This window comes from Papilio polytes, unplaced genomic scaffold (genome assembly GCF_000836215.1).
Source record: "Papilio polytes unplaced genomic scaffold, Ppol_1.0 DF820889.1, whole genome shotgun sequence".
NCBI lineage: Eukaryota > Metazoa > Arthropoda > Insecta > Lepidoptera > Papilionidae > Papilio > Papilio polytes.
The window spans coordinates 6,484-31,502 of record NW_013528315.1 but is presented as its reverse complement, the minus strand read 5'-3'; the positions used below and the strand labels follow the sequence as shown (position 1 = coordinate 31,502).

The following is a 25,019-nucleotide window of genomic DNA, read 5'->3' as shown; positions in this document are numbered from 1 at the left end:
CGATTCAAAAGAGATTAAACTGGGTAGCCAAGGTAAGGGTTTGCAGGAAGTGTTTAGAGAAAGGTTCCCATTTTTATAAGAACTGTAACAAATTTTCCTATAAAGAAAAGTCATGTAAATTTTGTCATAGACCAATTAAAATTTCATAGACCTATTTTTGCCGAGACTGCTCACGTTACCCAACGGGTTGATCAGTCCTCATCTTCGTCTCAGTCGGTAAATCCACGTAATCTTCATGCTTCCATAGTTCCTCTATAGTAGTCTCTCATAACTACAGCCCATCCGCGCACAGATCACTTTTGAACGTTATTCCTTGTAATGTGTCTGTCAAAAGATTAGAAAAGAAAAACGCGATCTGTCACTTTTGACAGCCAATCACGTGTCCTAAAAATAACGTTGATCATTTTGTTTTTCGCTGAGGCTTGAGTTTTCCATTATTATTGTTCCTTGTGACTACTGTTTTTCCTCCTTTTGGATGTGGAAGTGTTGCTCCTACATGAGGCAGCGTAGTCGAAGGAGGAGTGTGCCGCCTGGGATCGAAGTATCTGCTGCCCAGAAGTTTAGGAAGCAGTCAAGAAGCCGAAAGCAGCCAATGAACTGAACCCAGCTGATGTGCTTGTCGCTTTCTTGTAAGCGAGGTTGATCGCCGTTTAAGTTTTTTTTAATTTATAGCTTAATAAAAGCAAAATGTTAAAACAAAAACTTTTTTTTATATATATAACAGAACAACGCGACATACTGTTGCTTTGTCGGGCCCTAAAGGTACCTTTAATACTTACGCCTTGCTGGATGATGGATCAACGGCCTCACTTCTAGACGCTTCAGTGGCCGAAAAGATAGGTGTAGTGGGTCGTAAAGATCACATTTGTATAGATGGGGTTGGCGGAATGTCTACAGAAACTGTAGTCAGCTTCGTGGACCTATGTATCAAGGGTAAATTTTCGTCGGATCATTTTGTGTTAAAGGATGTCAGAACTATTCCAAATTTAAATCTAAAACCACAGTCCATTCCGAAGTATGAGGTGGACCGTTTAGGTTACATCTCTGATTTAGCTGACCTCATTTGCTACGAAGATGCTGTTCCTACTTTACTTATACATAGGTATCGATAATTGGGAAATCACCATTAATTATTGCATTCGTCGAGGGTCCCGCCGTCAACCCATAGCGGTGCAGAATTCCTTAGGCTGAGTTCTTTACGGGTCTTTAAAGGGTAATCCCTACTCGTCGGAGTCAATCAACCATTGTATTGTCGACGAATCACCCCAGTCCCTCGATGATCAACTTCGTGATTATTCGATTATAAGATCGATTCGATAGGAATATCAAATAAATCCTACCTTTCCCATAGCGACCAAGTTGCAGTAAATATTTTAAAAGAAACAACTTTTCAGCTTCCCTCCGGTAAGCTTCAAACCGGACTCTTACTGAAGCCTGACATTGATTTCGTTCCTAATAGCTATAGTTTAGGTGCTTCCAGTTTTCGAGTTTTACACGAGACCGCAGCATTTCGCTCATGCAGCACGCAGCATGTCGGTCTGGCAGAGGATAGAGTAGGTCGTCGATATCGAGGAAGAACAAAGTACCCACAAAGTGCTATACAGCTCAGGAAGAGGATGAATATACTATTTACCTGAATGCATCAGGGATGAAAGGGAAAAGGTACATCTAATGGACACGTTACATTAAACATTCTATTCTGTATTATTGTATGCTCCGTATTTTCAATATGCTACATGATTAATTTATTTTATCTTTCTAAGATCTCTCAGTCAAAATGTTTGCATACAGTTTTGTGGGACAGTGTTATCCTTATATTACTGTTAACCTTTAATAAGTCTAATATAGGATGAATAACACATCTGCAAATATGACCTAAGAATAATTAACGTGCAAAGAGTTAGGAAACGTGTAATTAGTTAGTATTTTCAAGGGCCGTTCCTAAAAAAAGATATAGTTTATTTTGGTAAACAAAAATGTCATATAGTTCTCGGTATATTTTTTGGTACATTTTTAGCAAAACATGTTTCAATAAGTGAATTTTATTTTCAAACCTTAACATATAGTCCTTCGAGCCGGATATTTTATAAGAGAAAAAAAGAAAGTTATGAGACTAATAGTTACAAAATGAACTTAAGAAAAATCTTTCCAAAGGGTCTATCCCATAGCTTTTGGTCCTTCGAGCCTGATATTTTATAAATACAGTCGAATAATTAATTATATTTATAATATATAATTACAAAAATTATATTCATCACTTCTGTTCTGATCTTAAAATCTCAATATGTAGTAATAATGTTAATACTTACAAATTATTTCGAACAGAAAACTTTAGAGAAGAAAATAAAAAGAACGCATGAAACTGCGACCAACAGACATTTTCATTATTAAATTGGAATGTCCTCTGAGCGTAGTTTCAAACAACTTTCTTGCTCGGTTGAAACCTTGGATTGTGTACCGTCGTGCAATCTGATAGAAAAGCCTTTTGTAAAAAGTCTTCCTATTAATTTGTCTCCCTTGTTTATTGTGAACTTTTAAATACTGATAAAACAATAATTAGGATGACTGAGACTATAACAGCCACAAGAAGAGTCTTCGAGCGAAGACTTAACGTATATTATAGGAGACTTAAATTCTCGTACTAACTTCTTGGGAAAGAGTGGTAGATGCAAGAATCAGAGAAGAAAGTGAGGTATCTCGGAACCAATTCGGATTTACGCCTGGTCGGGGGACTACGGACGCCATTTTTGCCATTCGCCAGCTGTGCGAAAAATTTAGGCGTGTGCATAAGAACCTGCACATGGTGTTCGTAGACCTCGAAAAGGCGTATGATAGGGTTCCGAGGGATGTTTTGTGGTGGGCTTTGAAAGTAAAAGGAGTGCCTGGGAAATACCTGCAGCTTATTCAGGCCATGTACTGGCGAGCCAGTACATACGTCCGGTCCGCTGCTGGCGATAGTGACAGGTTCGGTGTCTCGGTGGGTTTACACCAGGGGTCGGCTTTAAGCCCGTATCTGTTCCTCCTGGTAATGGATGCTTTGACATTAAACATACAGGAGGAGGCACCCTGGTGTATGCTTTATGCCGATGACATCGTGCTTGTCGGGGAGGATGAATGCGAGGTACAGAGCAGGTTGGAAGAATGGAGGGTTAAATTGGAGGGAGCTGGTCTTAAAATCAGCAGGACCAAAACTGAACATTTGTTTTGCGATTTTGGCGGTCCGACCAGCTTCTCTCCAATCGCCTTAAATGGTGTGCCTCTACCAACCTGCTCCGACTTTAAGTACCTCGGTTCTCTAGTCCAGTCCGACGGTGGCGTTGACCGAGACGTAAAAAGCCGAATAAATGCAGGTTGGATGAAATGGCGACAGGTTACTGGTGTGACTTGTGATCCAAGAATGCCCCTTAGGCTTAAGGGACAGATCTACAAGTCCATCATAAGACCTGTCGTATTGTATGGATCTGAATGCTGGGCCACCAAAGTTGCGGATGAAAGGAGATTGCATGTAGCTGAGATGCGTATGTTAAGATGGATGTGTGGTGTGACAAGATTGGATAAAGTTAAGAATGTGTACATTAGAGGAAGTTTGAAAGTAGCGCCAGTGGTGGAGAAATTGAGAAGCAAAAGGTTAGCGTGGTATGGACGTATTATGCGACGAAATGATGGGGACATAAACCAGAAAGTGTTGAGATTGAATGTGGATGGCTACAAAGGAAGAGGAAGACCGAAGAAAGTATGGATGGATTGTGTGAAGGAAGATATGCTTAAGAAAGGAGTGGATTCAGATATGACGGCTGATAGAGATGTATGGAAGAGCAGCACATACTGTGCCGACCCTCCATAAGGGATAAGGGCAAGTGGATGATGACTTAAATTCTCGTACTAAATCGCATTGTCTAATGAAGCGCATTGAAAAATGCCTCAGCTTGTACGTTTGAAATCTTCAGTATATAGTAATAATAACCATAGAATTACGCACAACTGTGCCATAAAATGACGGTTTTAAATGTGGTATAAAGAAACACCATTGTAATATTTTTCACAAAATTATAATACTTCTAGTACAAGGCAGCAAACGACCAACTGTAACAGTCAACTTAGTAAAATATATGGAAAATCCTATCGACACATTGACAAATAATGATAATTCAATAACAATATATTGTTAGGTGTATAAATATTCTTTGATAATTAGCGTTTTAACTTTTACGTATTTCATGATTTTGATACTTTTTGATTGTCAAATATTAGGGATTGCTAGAGGTGATGCTTTTTTATTGAGCAGTGGCAGCACCTGGCCGCACATAAGACAACATTTATTGTTTCCACTGATGAAGAGCCCCACGGAAGGTACTACAAGGCTCTCCATAGGCCTTTTGTACATACCAAAACATCCCTACACTGACCATGTTTCGACGATCTCTTCAATGAAACCAAGGGTTTTGTTTTTGCGATACAGGATCAGGTTACCAATACCAACAACTATTGGAGATACATCCTAATTTGTCGGACTTGTCGCCGTCCCGGTGAATAACTTAGGCTTGTTATCTCTGGTTATTCAACGCTTTCTAACACTGTGTATCTGAACATACACAACCTTATAGCCAGGGTTATCTTTTAGGAGCTTGCACTGAAGTATGGTCTCCTGGATATAAGACTGCCAAATTACAAGTACGTTCCGGAATTCATGCTCGAAAATAAGGCCTAGCTCTATTGGGATCAGTCCATCATCACGGACAGGACTATTGATGCGAATAAGGGCTATTCTGGATAAACATTACCATCCACCATAAGGAGAACCTCGTGATGTCAAAACAAACTAAGAAATGAAAATACCTGGACTTGACTCATGAGGTTTCCGACACGTGGGGTGGTTTGTCGACTAAAATTATCCCGGTAGTCGTTTTTGCGAGTGGGCTAATCCCAATCAGCCCGATTCCGGCCATCTGAGGCGGTCGAGACTCTAGGACGGTGCGCTCCCAGCACTAATGCTTTTTCGACACCGCCCGAATTGTCCGCCTGTTTTCTCCCTTTCCCCCTAACCCTCGGCCGTCTTTCGACCCCTTCCGAAAGAAACCTATCTAGCTGGTATTATTTGTATATAGTAAGTACTAGTATGTAATTTTCTTATGTATAAAAGAATAATTATTTTAACTACATATAAACCAGCTAGACGGAGACGAAATAATTTATAAATAAAAAAAAAACATTTTAATAAAACAAAAATTTAATTAAAATAGACGTACCATCCATGCGTAAACCATCGCCGTGCCAATCTTCTTCTGAAACAATAAAAAAAAAATATTTACAAGTTAGATTTACCGAATGACATTTTTTTTTCGGAAAATTTGTCGACTAATTCGGTTGATATTTAACTATTTCCGTGTGATGTGATCACAGCACTGCCAATGAGCATAACTAGAAGAAAGCCACAATATTCGTATCCGTACTTGAAAAGTTTTACTTCATTAAATTAAAACCCGCTTTTTTAAAATTACAAGATAATTCATAGGTTTTCTTACATTTTTTTAGGTACTGATGCAATTCCTTAATCAACATAAGTGTAACTGTTAAAACAGAGTAAAGAAATCTAGCAGTACCAGTTTTAACAAGAGGTAAAATGTAAAAAGGTGGTGTAAGACCGAAAAGTATGGATGGAACATGCGAAAGATGTAGAACAAAGTACAGGCTTATGATGATTATTTTGTTACAATCTAACACTCACCATTGTCTCTTCCTTTTCTTTTCTTTTTGCCGGCGGAGCTCGAAGATTTGCCAGTTTTTTCAGATTTGTCTTTACTCTTCCATCGGCTAAGCATTTTGAAATAGTTTTAGTTCAATTCACAAGCTTTGAGCACACACAGTATTTTAGGAGCACCCATTTTTCTATCTACAAGGTTTTTGACTTTTATTTTTAATAATTCTCACTTTTAGCACTTTTTTATTACACTGTTAGACATGTCCACATTATTCACTTATCAGGCAGTTACTGTTTTTTTATTGAACACTTAATTTATTATAACGATATGTATATTTGGTTTCAATTCCTATGTTTTCTATGTCATAAGATAATACGGCTATTTGGAAGGATTACAAGAACATTTCTTATTATCGCCAATACTGTATTTCGCGTTTTATTTAACACATAAAATGAAAAACAAAAATCGCAGTAAAATGACAAGTATTAAAAAAAAGTCTGTAAGACATATATTTTTGTAAATTATCAACTTATAAGGTATTCGTTTTATCCGCCAATGGGTTCGGAGCCTACCATAAGTTAGTGATGACTAGGCCATAGTGAACGAATCAGGCCCATAGTGGGTTGACTTCACACATATCATCGATTACCTTCACGGATATGTGCAGGTTAATGGTTTTCTTCAGCGCAAGAACGTCAGATAAATAAGGTACATATTAAATTCAATATCCGAAAAAGACGTTGGTGTATGGCAGATCAAATCTGGATCTGAATTTTACAATTATACGTAGATCCCTGATCCCATTCCCCCTTTTTAGCGAAGTTGGCGACCACCGTGAGGTTTTAGTCAATGCGAGTCCGAGATGTTTCGACTCTAGGCCACATTGAGTCAGAATTTGCGTAGGCATTTCTCCACGTAAATAAAAAATGTAAATCCTGACCAGTCAAACGCTCAACAACTGCGGTACCGACGCTTTTTATTATTGATTTTGTTTTTTATTATTAGTGCTCATATAATATTAGTAAAATGTATAATTATAACATTTTCTAGCGTGTATGTTACCGGATATTTTCTTCGCCGATACTATTTTAAAATAATTACATTTAAACATTCCTACATAACGGATTCTTTTATAGATTTTTATCGGGGGGTAACAAATTTAATTAGTGCCATTGGATATACCGGATTACGCGGGAATTTATGAAGACATTAATTGATAACTCTTATTCGCTTCATATTTGGCCGCCATATCTGTGAAGGGTATCTAAAACATTCGACTCTATTAAAAAAATGGTTTTGTATTATAAATATATAGAGAAATGATAATATCTATTAAAGATATTAATTTATCCAAAATATATTTTTTAAGAAAACAAATTATGCGTAGTAAAATATCTTCAGAAGCGACATCTGTCGGAGCTTGGATATAAATGTTGTTAGACGGACGTATTCTCTATCAAAACATTTGAAAATAAATGTACAATCTTGACTTTTTTGTCTTTTCCCATGTGTACTTTTTTTAAAATGCATTCATAAGTCGCGAATTAGACAGAAAACAAATAAAATTTAACACAAGTGAAATTTCAAAACAGCGAAACCTAGCGTGCGAAACGAGAATTACTCTGAACTGCAGTTTGTTTCGTTTAGCAACAGATGGCAGTGAGTATATATTTTAACCAAGGACTGCACGCCTAACAGCGCTCGTCACCGGGTGAGAAATCTGCAAATTTCCAGTGTGCCGAGGAAGGTGTTGCCGTCTGCTACGGTTTCTAACATTCTCTGACAGCCATAAATGGGCTCCGTTCACGCGTTCAATTAATAAATAAACTTTAACATCAAAAAAGGGTGGGAAAAAATCTACAATTAATCAGATAGTTTTGAATTAAAAAAAAATTCTGAACATTATCTTAATTAGTATTTTATACTAATCTCGGTAATTTGTATTAATTAATTATCTCTGTTAGTAAGGATTGCAAATAAGAAATTAACATAATAATATTTCAAGAGACCATAGACATTTGATTCAACAGGTGAGGTTATGCTCGATAGCTGTACCAGTCTGAAGTTTCCAAATCAATAAACCGTAAGTACAGTTAAGTTGCGAACGTTGGTAACAATCAATCAAAAAAATATCTTAGTTATCGGACACAAATTTGGAAGGCAAGGTTATTTCGAAGAAAATATTCATATTCTTTCTTCTCCCTTTATTGTGTGTGAAAACTACATTGTGTGGATTGGAAATGTTATGTTAATATATTTTTCAAGAATTCTACCAAACATATGTTATCAGATTTGGATTAAATAAATTCTAACATAATGAGGCATTATGGTAATGTTAGGGTTTCGCTTTGTAATGTAACAATTAATCACGAGTTACGTGAAATAAACCTTTCATCAATCATCTAAGAAAAACTCGCAGTTTTCAGCTTTATAATGTAAGTACCTAATTACGTCACAAATTCTAACTATAAAACTTGCCTAATGTCTAATAATTTTTGTGAATTACCATTACCACCACTTAGAAATTCTACATAAGATTTGTCGCGTATCAGTGAAATAAATTAATTTAGGTGCAACCATATGGTTGTGAAATTACGTACAATGTCTGTTGTATGAATTATTTTATTGTGGGTTTCTACTACCGAAACTACAAGTATATTACTGATTACTGATATGTTTAAAGGTTGGTGATTTTGTTGGCAAAACTTTTTTTACGCATAATCTATTAGTACCATATGTTTGCAACAATTTGTGTATTTGGTTTTGTTTTTCACGTAATCGCTTTAATTTTCCCTTACAAGTGGATAATTTGTAACGTAAAAAATATTTACAGCAATCCTGGCCATAAAAATAAATTACGAACCAAAAGCATAAAGAAAAACTTCAAATATAATATTAGCTTTTATGTTTTTAAAACCAAAGATTTTAAAACACAAGACATAGCCACAGATCATTAGACTCAGAATTTAAGAATATAATTAATGGGCTTATATTAATTTCATATTTCCGTTTAATTTCAGCAGGAATGAATGGTGGACAAGAAAGGGTGCATGCAGTTGCTGAGAAAAAAATTGTAAGTATAATATACTAATAATATGTATAGAAATTTTAGATGAATGATGTAAAACAGTATTATCCAAAGTAGGGAATAACACCTTTTTGTAAAGGCCTAGAGGGGGGCGGAAAGAGCCTCAGAAAAAATGGAGGGGCTGTTGATTATGGTTAATTTTGTTGATAGGATACGCTTACTGTTAATTTGCATAATTTCCCACAACTAGCTAAGACACGTTTTGTTAAGAATATATTCCAGGGGAAAATGCGGCTGCTGGAAATAATCCGATTTTAAATGTGGGCGAAGACGAAACAAGGTTGGGAACGTCTGAAATAGAAGAAGCTGGAGATATAAACTTTGTCAAAGAACTTGCATTCCTTACGACATACAAGAGCTGTGATACCGGAGATCAAAAGATCATCAAAGATTATAACTTTCAAATATAGTAGGGATGGGTTGTGCAAAATAAGTCATGAATCTTATCGATTTTCGATTTTTATTCTTATAGAAGTTGGAATCGATAGATTCATATTTATAACATATGAATTAAAAAAAAACTGTTTTCTCAAATTAATAATGATCTGGAGAACTGTTACAAATAATAAGAGTAAATAGGTAAATGTTTATTACTACTACAGCCGTACGTAATCGAATTGAATTTTGCTGTTATTTCTGTCATCGCTAAATTCTCTATACTATAATCAATACTTAGAATAAAGAAAACAATAATTAGTTGAGTTCGATAAATATTTAAACAGAATATCGATAGTTCTTAATTGTTCGCTATGCGTGTTTGTTTCGTCACTACGATACCTGTCTATTAACAACGGCATTTGCCCTCATACAAATTGAATTCGATACTTCATATGCGTCATTTATCAAACTAATCTATCTTATTTAGACAAACCATAACATTGTTTTTTTAATTATTATTTCAGGTGCTGTATTTCGAGGCTACAGCCAGATGTATCTCTCCAGTCCTGATATTTGGTACTTTTAGACTTAAGTGTGAGAGAGAGATAGAGAAATGAATTATAGATAATCTTTACACGGTGTATCTTAATTTGTTTCCAATGTTGTTATGATTCACTCGATAATCATATCATTTTGCATTAAAAAGGAAACAGAACCTTTAATCCCAGAAAAAATATTCCAAGACATAGCTGTAGGATTTTTTCGTTATAACTTTTCTCCGTCTCATTCTCTCGATTTATCCTAAGGCTTAAATATTTACACATTTTATGTCGCTTCCGCATGTAATGCTCTTGTTTTCAAGAGATTGATCTCCAAAGTAACATTTTAGAAGATTAAGGAGTTTAAGATCAACGATCGGGATTACTTAATTACAAAATGAACAGATAAGTTTTTATTAATAATTAGATCTACCACGATCGTAACACATCGAGTGTAATTAGTTAATTATAATGTAAATACAACATTATTGTGCGTTATTCGACTCAAATCGGTAAATGCCATGTTTTCAAATTTGAAATTTAACTAGCAGTTATTACATAAAAAAGTGTAGTTCAAGAGAAACATAAAATTGAAATCATCACCAGAATTAAAAATGTAAACTAAAATCTTCCTACCGACTAATACAAGAAGAGAAGTGGAGTTGAAAAGAAAAGTAACAATAAACTGCTTTAAATAGTAACACAGCAGAAAACACATGTATATCAGATATACACTTCATGCAGAAGATATGAGTAAGCCAGCAATAAGGCACAACGTAGCAAATAGAGCAAAGCCATCATTAAGTAAGGATGAAAATATTTGCTGAATAAACAGTCAATGCAGAAATAGAATTCCAAAATCATGGTTACGCTCAACATACTCTTTTTAAAACAAAATTGACAGAAATCCAATCTTATGCGATATTGGACTTCACTAGAAAGACATTAAATTAAATATTTTTATCAATGACGACACACATCGTGAAATCATGAAGGTGACGATCTTGGTGTTAGAAGAAAATATAATGCAAAAATAAAAACAATAAAGAAAATACAGTCGTTATTTTCCTGAAAATTTACAGAAGTGTTTCAGAACAGTATGTATACAAGTGGTACATTTCCATACATGTCTATTCACCGTCTTAATATCTGAAATCACTCCTAAGACTATCTTCTTCAAAGAAATCAAAAATACATATTCATACACTTTAAGTATTCCAACTTTGCATCAACATTTCATTTCAATCAACATTCAATAATAACTGCACACAGGTCTCGTTCGTTCGGTGAAATGCTATGACCCTACAGAAGATAGAAAGAGTGGGGCGGAGGCCAATTCTGTTCCCCTTTCCATTACCAAAGTTTGTTTTTAGGGGTAGAGTAATTAGCAAGGATGAGACATAGTTGATGGGGAAATACCCTCTTTCTATTTACGTTACTTAATTTTCTTATTAAAGGCTAAGCAATCGCGATCTTGTGTAAATGCATGGGCAGCGGTCACTTCGCCATTTTAGCGAATTCAAGCAGCCGCATGCACCGCCGCAGCTTCTATATAAAATCTCAATATTTTCATGTTTCTGTACTCATAATCATTCCGCATAACATCTCCATACTCTATACCACACTAATCTTTTGCTTCTCAATTTCACACTATGCACTGCATTGGATATGTAAAGATAAATTATCAAATAACAATTTGGAACAAAATGATTATTTTTTTTACAATATTTTTGATGTTACAAAATTATTTTCTTTTTCAGATTTACGAATACAGCAAACTTAGAATCATCTACTTCTATACTAATATTATAAATAAGATTGATTTGAATTTTGTATGTAACGAATAAACTCAATAACTATTGGACCGATTTCAAAAGTTATTTTCACTTTGAAAGCTACATTATCACTAAGAAATGTAGGGTATATTTATATCTAGATTTTTTAATAAGTCGCGAGCAAAAGCTAGTTTATGTATAAAGAGAAAAAGGCGGATAATGTTCATTAAGTATTCAGGGCAAACTGTTTATGACTAATTAGGCATGTTACCAAAACACTTAATTTCGTGACAAAACTTAATATAAAAAAAGCATCGAGTGAAGATAGAAATGATGTCATCATCACTACTGGGCCAGCGTTGACTAAGGCCTCGTCATCTCGAACACAAGGTAGGATATACGGTCAAACCCAGGAGTAGAACTGAATAAAGTGTTCCAGTACAATGAAATGAAGTGGAGTTCCTTAGAAACTTATCACGTGACAGATTATCAGATAAGAAGATAAAAGCATGATCATTAGATTACGAGTAGTATGTGTCAGGGTCATCAATGCTGTTAAATTTATACTCTGAAGCAATATTTTCAGCAGCATCATATGACTTGGACCTCGAAGTTATAATAAATGAAGGTGAAATCAACAACAATGTAGATATTAAAAGACCTTTAGATTATTGTCCAAGTTAATCTATTCAAACAGAAAGCGCGAAACATAAATATGTTAAACAGAGAAAAAAAAGATAATGACGACTGCATAACAGTGGCGGACCGAGAGTCGGAGAGGGTGTGCAAATATAGAAATTTGGGTACGCAACTAACTGTAGATTGGGAAAGCGACCAAGAAATCAAGACGAAGTCGTGAGCTAAATGTGGATGAAATATGGATAGTCAGAAATGTGAAAATTTTAAAATATAGCAAGACAAGTTATCGCTCTTTAGGCCAATAAATCAATAGTAATTCATGTTTTTGGCTCAATTTAGATTTCATTTTTTTATTCATAAATACCTAAAGTGTATAAAGCTCTTTCTATTCAAATTCTTTCATTATGAATAATGGTCGAATTTCGACCAATGGACGATCAGTAGTAATTTTAATTTTATTTGCGTAGCTAGAATTAATCACTCTAATGCTGAATGTTAACACATGTGTCGTATTATTTATGTAATAATCATTATTGTTTCAGGATACTGCTTAGCCCTATAAGATCCGATCATTTTGTTTTGAACAGTAGTTATTTGTTGTTGTTAAACTAAATTATGTGTTATAATTTTGTTTGTGATATTTTTTTCGATTCAGAATATAGATTGTCAGATTCATTGTTTTATTTTACAACTAGATGTTCCCATGCGGCTTCATCGGCATGTTATTGTAATTATATTTCATTGCTTAGTTTACGTAAAACTTTTAATTGCAAATGTCAAAATTAAAATACAGAAATGGCAATGAAAGCCTTTGCCATTGTCAAACAATTACCGTTACCATAGCAATTTTACTCCTATGATGCTATTGTTTTGTAGTTATCGTCCCTTTTACGCATGACGGTTTAATTTATGTGCGTAAATGTAAAAAAGTGTGAATAGATTGTAAATTTCAGCGCCATCTATGATGGTGTTCTGTAAGCTAAAAGTGTCAAACAACATTATGGCGAGAAATGGTTACAGCGCCATCTGATAACGCAAGCTTGTATTTCAAATCGCGCCATCTGTGCATAGAAAGCTGAAGTTGCATTGCATTCATTTTACCGAATAGTTCGCTTCATGTAATGTGTAAAACCAACGATAGATGGCAGGGCACAATATTAATATTAATGTAAAAAAGGCCGCTAAATGTACCAACACAGAAAATAACCAAAACAAACATACAAACGTTGAAAACATGCTAAACAAACAATTTAGAGCACGACAATCTAGGCATAGATCAATTAAAGTTGTACGAGTCGTTTCGGAATACTCATGTCGTTACTTGTTTAAATTATACAAAAATTTAAGATTTCGCATTTAGGAAATTATCGGATCAGAGTAAATAAGAGACCCTTGCCTACATTACTTATACTTTACAACTACTTTTAGTAATTGTTTTTATTTATTATATTACTAATTCTATCGATATTGCGCAACAGCTAAAGGCGTTTAGTGAAATAGCGCCATCTATTGTATACTTTTTATAACAAGGATTTTAGAATTTTTAATTATAACTATTATGCAATTGTTACTTTAGTAAAAAAAAAAATGTGGCGAGTGCGATTTAAACCGACTTGAATGACATCTCCCTCTCTTTTGTTAATAATAAATGAATCCTTTTTATTAGTAGAAAATGAATAACGTCCACTAATGTTTCTTTTCATTATCATTTTTCTAAAATCAATTTGAATTTATTTCGCAATCAGAACACAAGCGCCGCCAAGCGACTTTCTAGAAAACTTCAATCATTCTGAAAATAGGGATCGTTGCAAGAACATTGTTTGAACTATATGAGCTTTGTAAATCGATGATATTTCAATTGAGAAGTATTGTGAGTGTATTCTTTGAATATGACCATGACCGCCTACACATAATCTCGAGTAATGTTATAGTTTGTCTAAATAAGATAGATTAGTTTGATAAATGACGCACATGAAGTATCAAATTAATTTTGTATGAAGGCAAATGCCGCACTTAATAGACAGGTTTCTTAGTGACGAAACAAAAACGCATAGGGAACAAATATGAACTATCGATATTCGGTTTAAATAAAATTTATCAAACTTAACTAAAATCATTATTTTCTTATTAACTAATTTAGTGGACAATTCCAGTATTGATTATAGTTTAGAGAATTTAGCGATGACGAAATGGTTCTGCAGGTCATTATTAATTTGACTAAACAGTGTTTTTTTAATTCATAAGTTATGACTATGAATCTATCGATTCCAACTTCTATAAGAATAAAAATCGAAAATCGAAAAGATTCATGCTTGATTTTACAAAACCCAATTGACACCTGAATTGACGTGAATTGTCAATCTAATCTATCTTATTTAGACAAACTATAATTCTGATATCGTGAGGTATCTGATATCTTGAGGTATCAAGCCGATGTAAATATAAAAAAACTGAGTTCAAATCTCACTCGCCACAACTTTTTTAATTGCTTTATATTTATGTTTTCAAGTATATGTATTAAGTTTTTTTTTTAATCAACGTTATTGAAGATTATTTTTAGCTATACGCGAATTATAGCAGCTGGGATATTTAATTTGACTGGCTTATAAGGGCGGGTGGGAAAATTATTAGTTCAATTATATATAGAATTTGAGGGAGTGTCCTTTAATAATACGGGGGTTTTGCAAATAGGTTTTACAAGGGGGTTGCGGTGGGCCCGAACCTTATCAAATGTGTTGTGGGGTGGAGGAGGGATTTTCTTTGTATGTCACCGACATTTAAATATTTATAAATAGATATTTTTAATGATTAGCGAATTATCAATATTTCTTAATCATAGCATATATATCGTATATCATATCATGTCATATCATATATCATATAAATATTATAAATGTGTAAGTTACGATGGATGGATGGATGTTTGTTAGCGTTTGTAGCCTAAACGACTGAACGTATCTCCATTAAATTTGGCACAGGTTTAGAGCATAGTCTGGAAGAACATATAGGCTACTTTTTATCCCTGGAATAGTTACGGTTCCTGTGAGATTCATTAATTTAATTTTTTAATGATTACTCGATCATTCTGCAACGGTTCAACATATCTTATTGAAATTTGGCACAGATATAAAACAAAGTCTGGAGTACACAAGGGATGAGGTTCATCCCCGAAAAATGTCCCGTTCCCGAGGGATACGTAGCCTTTTGTTATTTATATAATTCGTATGTTTTCTAATACCACGCGGACGAAGTCGCGGGCAACAGCTCGTAATTTAATATTTCAAATGTTCTGTAATTAGAAAAAACCTACCAGTAAAAATGTTTGAATTTTAATTTTTATCTTTTTATTAAAATGATTACTAAAAGTAGTAATTTAGTTAAAAAAACATTCTGTACATTACTTGTTACAAATTTAAATCTTTTTTAAGGGTCTCCCTTAGAGATTGAACTAAACATGCGGAATTTTTTCACTATCGGTTAGTAAAATACTACCAGGATTCATTTGTTAGAAATAAAATAGAATTTAAGGCAAGTTAAATATTGTGAAAATCAAGCTACATTGAACCGGTTTGATCGAGGAAAACCCACGTCACAAAACATCGACCGTAATATAGGGGTGAAATGGGTGGCATGTCTAATCCCCTGCCCGTCCCTCTCCTATTCATTATTTACCCGCCTTTTATAGTCGACACAAAGGGGGCAACGTATTTGTAACGATTCTTCTTGTAGCCCATGTTCAAGGATAGATATTTTCAGTTCCACAATCGCAATAAATTGTAGAATAAAATAAGACATTTAAAATGTTACCACGTTACGTAATATGACTATTTTCAAGTAACTGCTACCTAATAAAATCCCATATAAATCTAGAATGCTTTACCTTCCGCTATAGAACAAATATTGTCTTACTTTTCAACGACCAAGTAGCATTGTTACGTAATATAGTAATTGCAACGTAACAAATCTCTACAAAAGAAAATGGGGTAGTAGCTGACACACTAGCTACTGACGCAATGCGTATGCCAGTAAAATATTCACTAGGACGTATACGACGAAACGGGTCTGTGTCAAGCGTACCCCCTTTTACATGCAACTATCGCAAGAATAAACATCGTGCTAACTACATGCATACAGGTACTGTCATGCCAGTTACGTTCATACATACCTGTAGATGGCTTGTATTAGTATTTTACATGCATACGACAGCCACTGGCAATGCATTCCCGGTCTAACAATTGGAAAAATAAAACTAAAATATCTGTTATATTCCTCGTTGGAACTGAATCCGCATAAAAGTGGGAGGAGCGCTCGATGCGGCGCGCGGCGCGTTTTATTCTGAACTAGCTGTTCCCGTACGGCTTTATCCGCATATCATAAAAAACTAGCTGTTGCGCGCGACTTCGTCCGTGTGAAATTAAAATATAATAAAAAGACATGGCCTATGTTACTCGCAGATAAATTACTTTTCTAAGGATGAAAGAACTTTTAAAATCAGAAGAGACAGAACTGTCGCTAATTCTATAATACAAAAAAAAACATAATCAACTATTCTTGACACGTGTTTATGAGGTCGGATTCTCACCTATAATGCCGAATTGAACGATCAGTCCAAATAAGGTGTCGAGTAACCGCATACGGTGACAAGTATCTAGACCCTTAAACGCTACCTCATAGTATGTTACGCCTTTCTCCTAGAAACTAGTATAAATCTGTATCTAACGTTTAAGTCGTTTTACCTATCATATTCGCCTTGTTTACACTAATAAACAATATGAACATTCGAATAAAAATGAAATGATTAGCTTTCGCCCACGACTCGTGGAAGAAAGGAGAATGTATGAAGTTTGATGTACATATGTGTTTTTTCAGACTATCCTCCATTTATGCCAAATTTCATTGAGTTCCGTCCAGCAGTTTAGGCTATAAACTCTAACAAAAAGACATCCATCCATCCATCCATCCATCCATCCATCCATCCATCCATCCATCCATCCATCTGTCTAAACTTTCACATCTATAAAATTAGTAAGAAGTAAAATTGATACAATTTGGAGGCCCGTTTGCCCTCTTTTGTTAAAAAAAAAAACCTTACAGAATCGGTCCAGTCGTTACGGATATTAACCGGAAAAAACCAATGATAATTATATCCAACATAAAAAAAACTCTTCTATATGTATTTCGATCGGTGAATTATTTTTTAACTGACTTTCAAAAAGGAGATTTTTAATACCTATGTATGATTACATTTTTAATTTTGTTTAGACATATATTTTATAATTTCTATGATTTACATAACATTGTGATGATATGGTTACGAAATGGTTTAAAAGTTTATTTTTTCATCAGCGTAAAACACTGATAAAACAAAACATCTAGGTCAAGTTCTAAATGTCAAATCATGTTTTCTCGTTGATATAATCTCTGGCATAAAATTGACTCGCCGTTTATGAAACATCCTGTATAACGAAAGTACAGGAGCAAGTTTGAAATCACTAACAAGGAAACTTTCTCTAAAAGCACGAACTTTAACTGGTCATTAAAGATATTATTTTACTCGTGGATTTTCGGACGTTCTTTCACTGACGAAACACGAGTACAGAAACTCTCAATCTAGCTATTAAAAAACTAATAAAGACTGTATTTTTTTGTATAAAGCAGACAGAAAAACTCATGGCAAAATTTACAAAAAATAGGTATGAAGTTAAAATAAAAAAAAAAGATAGGAACACTTCATTTTTCGCAGACAACTTGAAAATGCATTCATTTTTTTAATAATTGCATGTCGGAGCGTAGATTCGGAGCGAATTTTTTCACATTGAAAACCCATAGGTATTAAATCAACACCACCGAAATGGAATTACTTTGTATAATACATCTTTTTTCCTTTTATCTTTCACTATACAAACATCTATACTATTTAAATTCTATTAAGGAAAGCTTAAGACGGTGGTTAAATTCTCTATAGAAATTTTAATATCTTCTCGTTTGCTCATTAAAATGCTGAAAGACCTTTGATTTGTCATTCTGCAGAAGAAAAGCTGTTTTGTGATTTTTGACATTTGTGATGTGATTTATTTTTTATATTTTTAGAAACAACCTTTTTATAAACTAGTTGCAATAATTTAGTAAATACAATCCCTCGTTGCTTGGCTACGCTTCAGTAACCTCTTTGAAGAAACTGAAAGTTTTGTTTTTGCAATCATGGACGAAGTTATCGTAACGAACAACTACTGGAAACATATCCTAAAGATGGCGACTGACATTTGTCGAGCACGTCGTCCGCCTGGTGAGTTGTTCTCGCCGTGCGGTCGCATATTTGCATAGACATAACCGAGTGGCCAAGATTATCCATCAAAGAAGCTTTCTGTGGAAGCTAGACTGTTGGATTAAGGGCTTGATTCAAAAGACAGTTATTTTAGAAACCGCACTTAGTGAGGTTCCTGTCTCTGCAGCCCTTACCATTGATTGCTTGAGTCATCGGATTTTTTAATGAACTAATACTCGCAAGTAGTGTTGGCGACAGGTATGCGGCCGGCCACAAAATAATTGAGCCAAATCAACGTCAAAAATTTTCGATATTCGAAACTTTCTTTTCGTTTAGTCATCATGTTATACTAATATTATAGGAAATGCCACACCTTTTAACTTTTTTTCCTATCAATTTAAATTTTCTTATCACTATTACTGCATTGATATGATACTAGGCACTTTTATTATCATACTAATATTATAAATGTAAAATTTTAGATGGTTGGATGGACGTTTGTTAGAGTTTGTAGCCTAAAGTGCTGAACGGATCTCAATGTAATTTGGCATAGATGTAGAGGATAGTCTGGAAGAACACATAGGCTACTTGGTTTTGTTTTTTTAATACCACGCGGACGGAGTCGCGGGCGAAAGCTAGTTAATCTATACTAATTTATAAAGAGGAAAGATTTGTATTTTTGTAGTTATTGAAATAACTTAAAAACTACTGAGCCAATATCAAAAATACTTTCACCATTATAATTAAATTACTAACAGCCGATTACTGAAACTAAACACTTCAATTTGTAAGCCCTGATTATAATCTGACAGACGTTAAAGAAGAATGCCGAAAAAAATAGTGAAATAGACAGTAACTGTTGATAATCCTTAGATGTATTTAGAACGAGCTGTCCCCTGCAAACTTCGTTAGCGCAGAACATTCCCGTGTGCATCCACATTTTAACAGCCACCTTCCAGCTAAAGTCCCGTCGAAATCGATCCTCCCGTTTCAAAGATAGTGGTACGGTCACTATTTTAACATCGTGGATCAAAAAAATATAGCTACCCCCTAGTGAACGTCCCTTTTCGGAGATTACCCGGAACAAACGCGGCTTGCGGACAGACAGACAAGTTTTTTTTTTTAAAATGTGATTTTCGTTATCAGCAACGCAAATAAATCACCTTCCCGAAATCTAGAATTTCTTTTGATATTACCGACTTTCCAATTTTTTTTTTTTCAATTTCCAATAAGCGTCACATCAGTAGAAATTGTATACACCAATTGTATTACTTATACAATACAGAACAGTCGTTCTCTACCAAAGCCTGGCTAGTTGAATTAGTGAAAGAGAGTCTAAAACCCTTCGTAACCCTCATCTTATCGACTTTCGCGATTAAGTCCAGATAGTATTTATCTTGTGACTTGACCTAAATATATTACGCTGTCGACACCGTTCTAAAACGTTTTTACCCTCGTATAGTTTATTTTTTTTTACTTAGCTTCGCCCACAACCCCGTTAGCGTGGCATTTAAAAAAAAATAAGTAACCTATGTGTTTTTGCAGACTATGCTCTACATGTATGCCAAATTTCATCCAGATTCGTTATGCAGTTTAGGCTACAAGCATTAACGTCCACCCATCCATCTAAACTTGCGCATTTATAATATTAGTAAGAAGTAAGATTCTTTGTTAATTAGATAGATATAGATACAGATATCCGACCGTAATATTGTGTCAAAAATTATCCCTTACCGTTAGGTAATTGCATTTCAAACACAAAATTATTTACATAAAATACAAATTAGGTTAAATTTGTGTAAAAATTTGTTCTATATATTCTTTTTTCATTTGACTTTTATATTAAGTAATTGGATAGAAATGACAACATTAAAACAAAATGAGATCAGAAAACAAAGTCGATAATATTTATGTCACTATCGTTCATTTACTCGTTTATCCATCTGTTACTTATGAGAAGTATTTCACAGTTCATGAAAGTGGTATTAAATTACCTAGGCTTTACAAATATACAATACAACAAATATACAAAACAAACTTGCGCGGCAGAGCTAGCGGTTATGTTAGCACGGACGTTCAATAATAACTTTTACACAAATGGTTACTAATAGATTGAGGTTCGTTTGATTTGTATTGTAGGAAATAATGGCACAGTTGTCAGGTTTATAATAATTGGTGTCGTATTCATTATCTATACTAATATTATAAAAAGAAAAGATTTGTATTTTTGTATGTATTCGATTCGATTCACGTAAAACTACTGGGTCGATTTCAAAAATTCTTTCACCATTAGAAAGGTAAATTATCTGTGAGTAACTTAGGCTATGTTTTTTTACTTTGTAAATTAACGGTGGCGAAGTTATTTACATAATAGAAATCCGCTTTATGCGTGAAATGAGCATAACAAATCTCTTCCCAAAACGAGTCTAATTGCAACTCACTAATTAGACAATACGAGGGCTTTAAGTGCATTTATTGTCAGAAATCTCTAAGCTACCTTTAAACTAAACTGCCTGTAGCAGTAATCTTCTGTGCCAATTAGGGTTTGCTGGAGAATTCAAGCATTGATTTTAGGATTTCGTCATGTCGTCGGTCATTGTGTGTTATTTAATTGTTAATCGGGTGTTAATGGTCTATAATTTGAATATAATCTCTTTACTAAATTCAACATTAACTGTCAGATTCAAACTTCCATCGTTGAGATCGATCCGATTTTTTTTAATAACTTTGTATGAACGAAGTACTAATGTTTGGTCGCTCTATGAACAATTTATTATTATATCGTACGTAAATTTAACAAGTCTTTATTACTACTTTTGACTTATTTTGTTGAACCACGGATTTAAAATTATTCAGATTGTAAGCAATGAAATGGCAATGTAAAAACAGATCTATAATTTCCTTGGTAACTTTTTTTTCGGTTGCATTAAATTGATTTTTTTTACTCGATACCAGATGGCGCTGTGGTGAAACTGAATCGCGATGGAACATCTCGTCTCAGTAAACATTAGACCTCAATGAATCGATGTTATTTTTCCTGTAATGATGAGTCATTTCGTTCGGCTTCGTTGTTGTTTTTGCTAGTAGCTGTCGTTTGACTCTCCCTAGCCCTAGGTCTCGATTTTCTCTCGGTGAAATAGGATAAGTAATAAGAGTATAATTAAAGATGCGCTATTGGAGGGCCGTAGAGTTTTGAAGGAACAGTTAATTGGCTTAAATAAGTCTAACATTTTGAAAATTAAAATAGTAGAGAATCAACTAGTTAATTACACAGTTAAGAGTAAGATTTGTAGAATAGTGACGAAAACGAGTGCTTCTTATGTAAAATTTACGTTGAATTTGAGCTAGTTGAAAGTAAATCGATCATCCTTTGATTTAAACAGTCCGTAGAATCACCACACATCCCTAATCATTACGGTCCATTCGAGTTATATATCGATCGATGTAACTGATAATTTAGGAATCTGACAGAAAAAATAAATAGTTGTAAAGAGATTTTGTTTTTCTGTGGTACTAAGGACACCAAAAATTATTTATGAGTTACGAGTAGAGTAGATAGGTTTATATTATCTGTTTGTTATAAATGATAGATTATAATCATGATTTAAATAGTATTTCTATTATAATACATGATAATAATTAAAAAGTGATGCAAAAGTTACCAAGCAGTTATCATACTTTTTTTTTGTTTTCTGTCATTCGTAAATAATAAATTCATTGTCCAATTGAAATACTAGAATACAGAGCAACCTAGTTCAAGAGCCAATGCTCCCAACGTATAGTAATAAGTATCACAATAAAGCATTTAGTTGATCATGTATTGAAATCAGGCGGATCTCGTAGATTCTAGCTGCCCACAGACCCCTAAAATTAACCCCATTTAAAATCTCTGGGTAAAATAAAAAATGATATATCAAACATATGTTTTTAATGATTATGATTGTACTATATACATACTCGTATATTTGGAGCTTTGTTCATTTATACATATTCATGCAGACTGTACGCCTACCTCGCTACAGCAAATACAGCGCATAGGTCGCATAATCCTGAATTCAAGAATTCCGAATTCAGAATTATGTAACTATGCGTTTTAAAAACACATGACACATTCTATTTTTTTAATGAAATATAAATCATGCTTATACTATCGAATTGCATATTTTAGTTATATATTTAATGTGTGTGTGTGTGGATATAATTCAATTTTAGTGTGAAAAATGAAAAAAAAAACCTTCGTGTAGGAGAGAGTCCATAAACTACAAGCTGCCAACACCAAAAATGAAAGATTGCCATGGTTGTCATTTGTGCATTTGAATTTTGACATTTGCAATTGAAATTGTCACAGATGTAAAAAATTAAATAAAGGCTTCAATATACAAAAAAAAGAAAAAGAAACATGAAGTTATAATGCGGATAAAGCCGCACAGTGAGAGCTAGTATGTTATAACTATCAAATGAGTCAGCCTTGTTCATTTACTCAAAATTAAACATTGATTAACTTTTAAACTCGGTAAAGTAACTATGAAACTTTAAAGCCACGCTTTAAACCAACGTACCGTGTAACTGGGTCGACTGTAAATATTCTATGAAACAATAGCCAGCGTACAACCCGGGACTAATCTGTTATTTATTCTGTCTCCGATGGCTCTGTTTAAGGGCTTCTATACACAGACAACCTACTCCACGAATCAAGCAGTCGCTATCAAAAACTTTTAAAGAATAGCTTTGGGTGATTATCAATTGACTTTCGGCATACACAGACCGCAGTTTATATTCGCCGCAAAATGCAAATCGGCCGTACAACTGCTTTAAGCAGTTCGTGTATAGCAGTCCAGTAGTAGGGAGGGATAACGTACTGTATAAAATATTCAGTTAGAAAAAAATAAATTTATCTATTCATTAAAAAAGGTTCATTCGGCAGTGGATAGCGCAATGCTAACGTTTTACTGTGAATCCTAAAACAGAAGAACACGTTAGTTTTACAAAGAATACGAGAAAAAAATAACTAAATACTACATTGGGTTTACTTAGTTCTTTTTTAATAATAAATCAATCAATCAAGCAATGACAAAACTAAATTACACTAATGCTGGGTTGCGGAAGTTTCCATTTATTTAATAATTATCAAGTGATTCATTATTGACAGGTTGACCTAAGTTTCAAATGAGTAAAACTCTAGTTAAGTTGTTTGGAATACCGTTTTGTGAAGTTATCGAACCAAAAACACTAACGAATGATTTAATGTAGTTAGGAAACCAGCAATAAGTGCAACAACGTTAGGATTCATAGTCATCAGGTAAAATCAAAGCTTGTCTACCATTTTATAAAACGTAACATCGAAATGCTGACGCACAAATTTTATTTTTGAAAAATCATGTTTCCAAAATATATAACATGATTAAAACTGAGGTATTTTTAAAGATGGTTTATTTATGTTTGTTCATTTTATTTACATTTGTCAAGATTAGCCTTTATTTTCCCTTTGCTTCTTACCAAGAAGCTATTGACAAATCGAAACATAAACGTATATAAGCTTAAGCAGATTATGTTTCTTTCTATTTTTTTTTGGAGTGAGACATATTTTTTTAATTAGGTGTAAGGATGAAAAACTAAAAGGAGTACAAGATGTTTTTTATGAGAGTTTTAAAAATATTCAAAAAAGTAAAATAACGATGTTTTAATTTCCACGGGTCACCCCTATGTCAATGTTATTTATGTTTTTTTCTTTATTTTATTAACTTAGTTTTCATTTTTAAATTAGGTTAAATATAAGATGAAAATTTTTAAAAGGAAAAAGATGTCTTTGTAAAGAAAATTTAATAAAAGAAGTTGAAGAAACAGAAAAGGTTTCAATAGAATGAGCCCACGGGTCACCCCTGCATAAACAATAATAATTAAATACCATTTATAAAATAAATACTGGATATTCATTACGACGAATAAACAAACAAAATTAAAAATAAAACCATCGGCTAAACAAATTACATTTGTTGTTTTTTTAAATAAGTTTTTCTGCAGAGGACTATTAAATGTACCTAAATCGCAGCAATGAAGTAAAACTCGAAAAGTATCTGAAAATGTACAACTGAAAAACATTTTATCATTTCGCGCGATTAAACAAAAATCTAAAAGTAATAAAAACTGTTGACTCGACGAGAAAACTTTAATCTGCAACCTAAAAAGTACAGCTAAGTTAAACTCTACATTTTAGTTCTGCTAATTGCCAACCTTACGTCAAAATTACTTTGGCTTTTTCATAAAATTATTTTAAATCCTCTTACTCACTCAAAAAACGCTAATTTCCTTAAAACCCCATGCCTTGTGGTCTTAACAAGAATATTGACATTTAATTTTTTGAGCACAGCACAGTTAAACTTTAAATATGTAAAACTTAAAAATATTGCTTAAAAGTTTGTCAAAACTTTAACCCACGTGTCTCCCGGCTGTCAGATTCGACGGTCAAATATTTTAGGTTAGGCACGAACATAATCTCACTCGGTTGGTAAAAACGAGATAAAGTAGAGCAGATTAAACAAACGTGGAAAGCGGCACGTCAGGTTTCTTAAAAATAGCCGTGGCATAAAGTCGCGAGGCGGTTGTGGGTTGCAGATTGCGGAGTAGTCTGCCCGCGAC

General features: G+C 33.9%; 1 protein-coding gene and 1 long non-coding RNA gene across 14 annotated transcripts in view; one reads left to right on the top strand and one right to left on the bottom strand.

Annotated features, from left to right (window-relative positions):
* Positions 1-25,013, bottom strand: part of LOC106110089 (coiled-coil domain-containing protein AGAP005037) — an 88,798-nt gene extending 63,785 nt beyond the window's left edge. For 9 of the 13 annotated variants that reach the window (XM_013291793.1, XM_013291800.1, XM_013291788.1 and 6 more), the window contains exons 1-3: positions 24,672-25,013; positions 5,726-6,077; positions 5,247-5,282 (exon numbers count right to left, since the gene is read on the bottom strand). In XM_013291793.1, the coding sequence (XP_013147247.1) occupies positions 5,247-5,282; positions 5,726-5,819 (130 nt within the window). In that variant the 5' untranslated portion in view covers positions 5,820-6,077; positions 24,672-25,013. Of the gene's footprint in view, positions 1-5,246; positions 5,283-5,725; positions 6,078-24,667 lie in introns of all 13 variants that reach the window. The other 4 variants (XM_013291789.1, XM_013291790.1, XM_013291791.1 and 1 more) reach the window with 4 other exon arrangements.
* LOC106110091 lies at positions 7,635-11,441 on the top strand. Its single transcript, XR_001226052.1, has 3 exons — positions 7,635-8,134; positions 8,720-8,772; positions 9,690-11,441. It is a non-coding gene; the product is annotated as an uncharacterized LOC106110091 (long non-coding RNA).
* Positions 25,014-25,019: the final 6 nt, after the last annotated feature.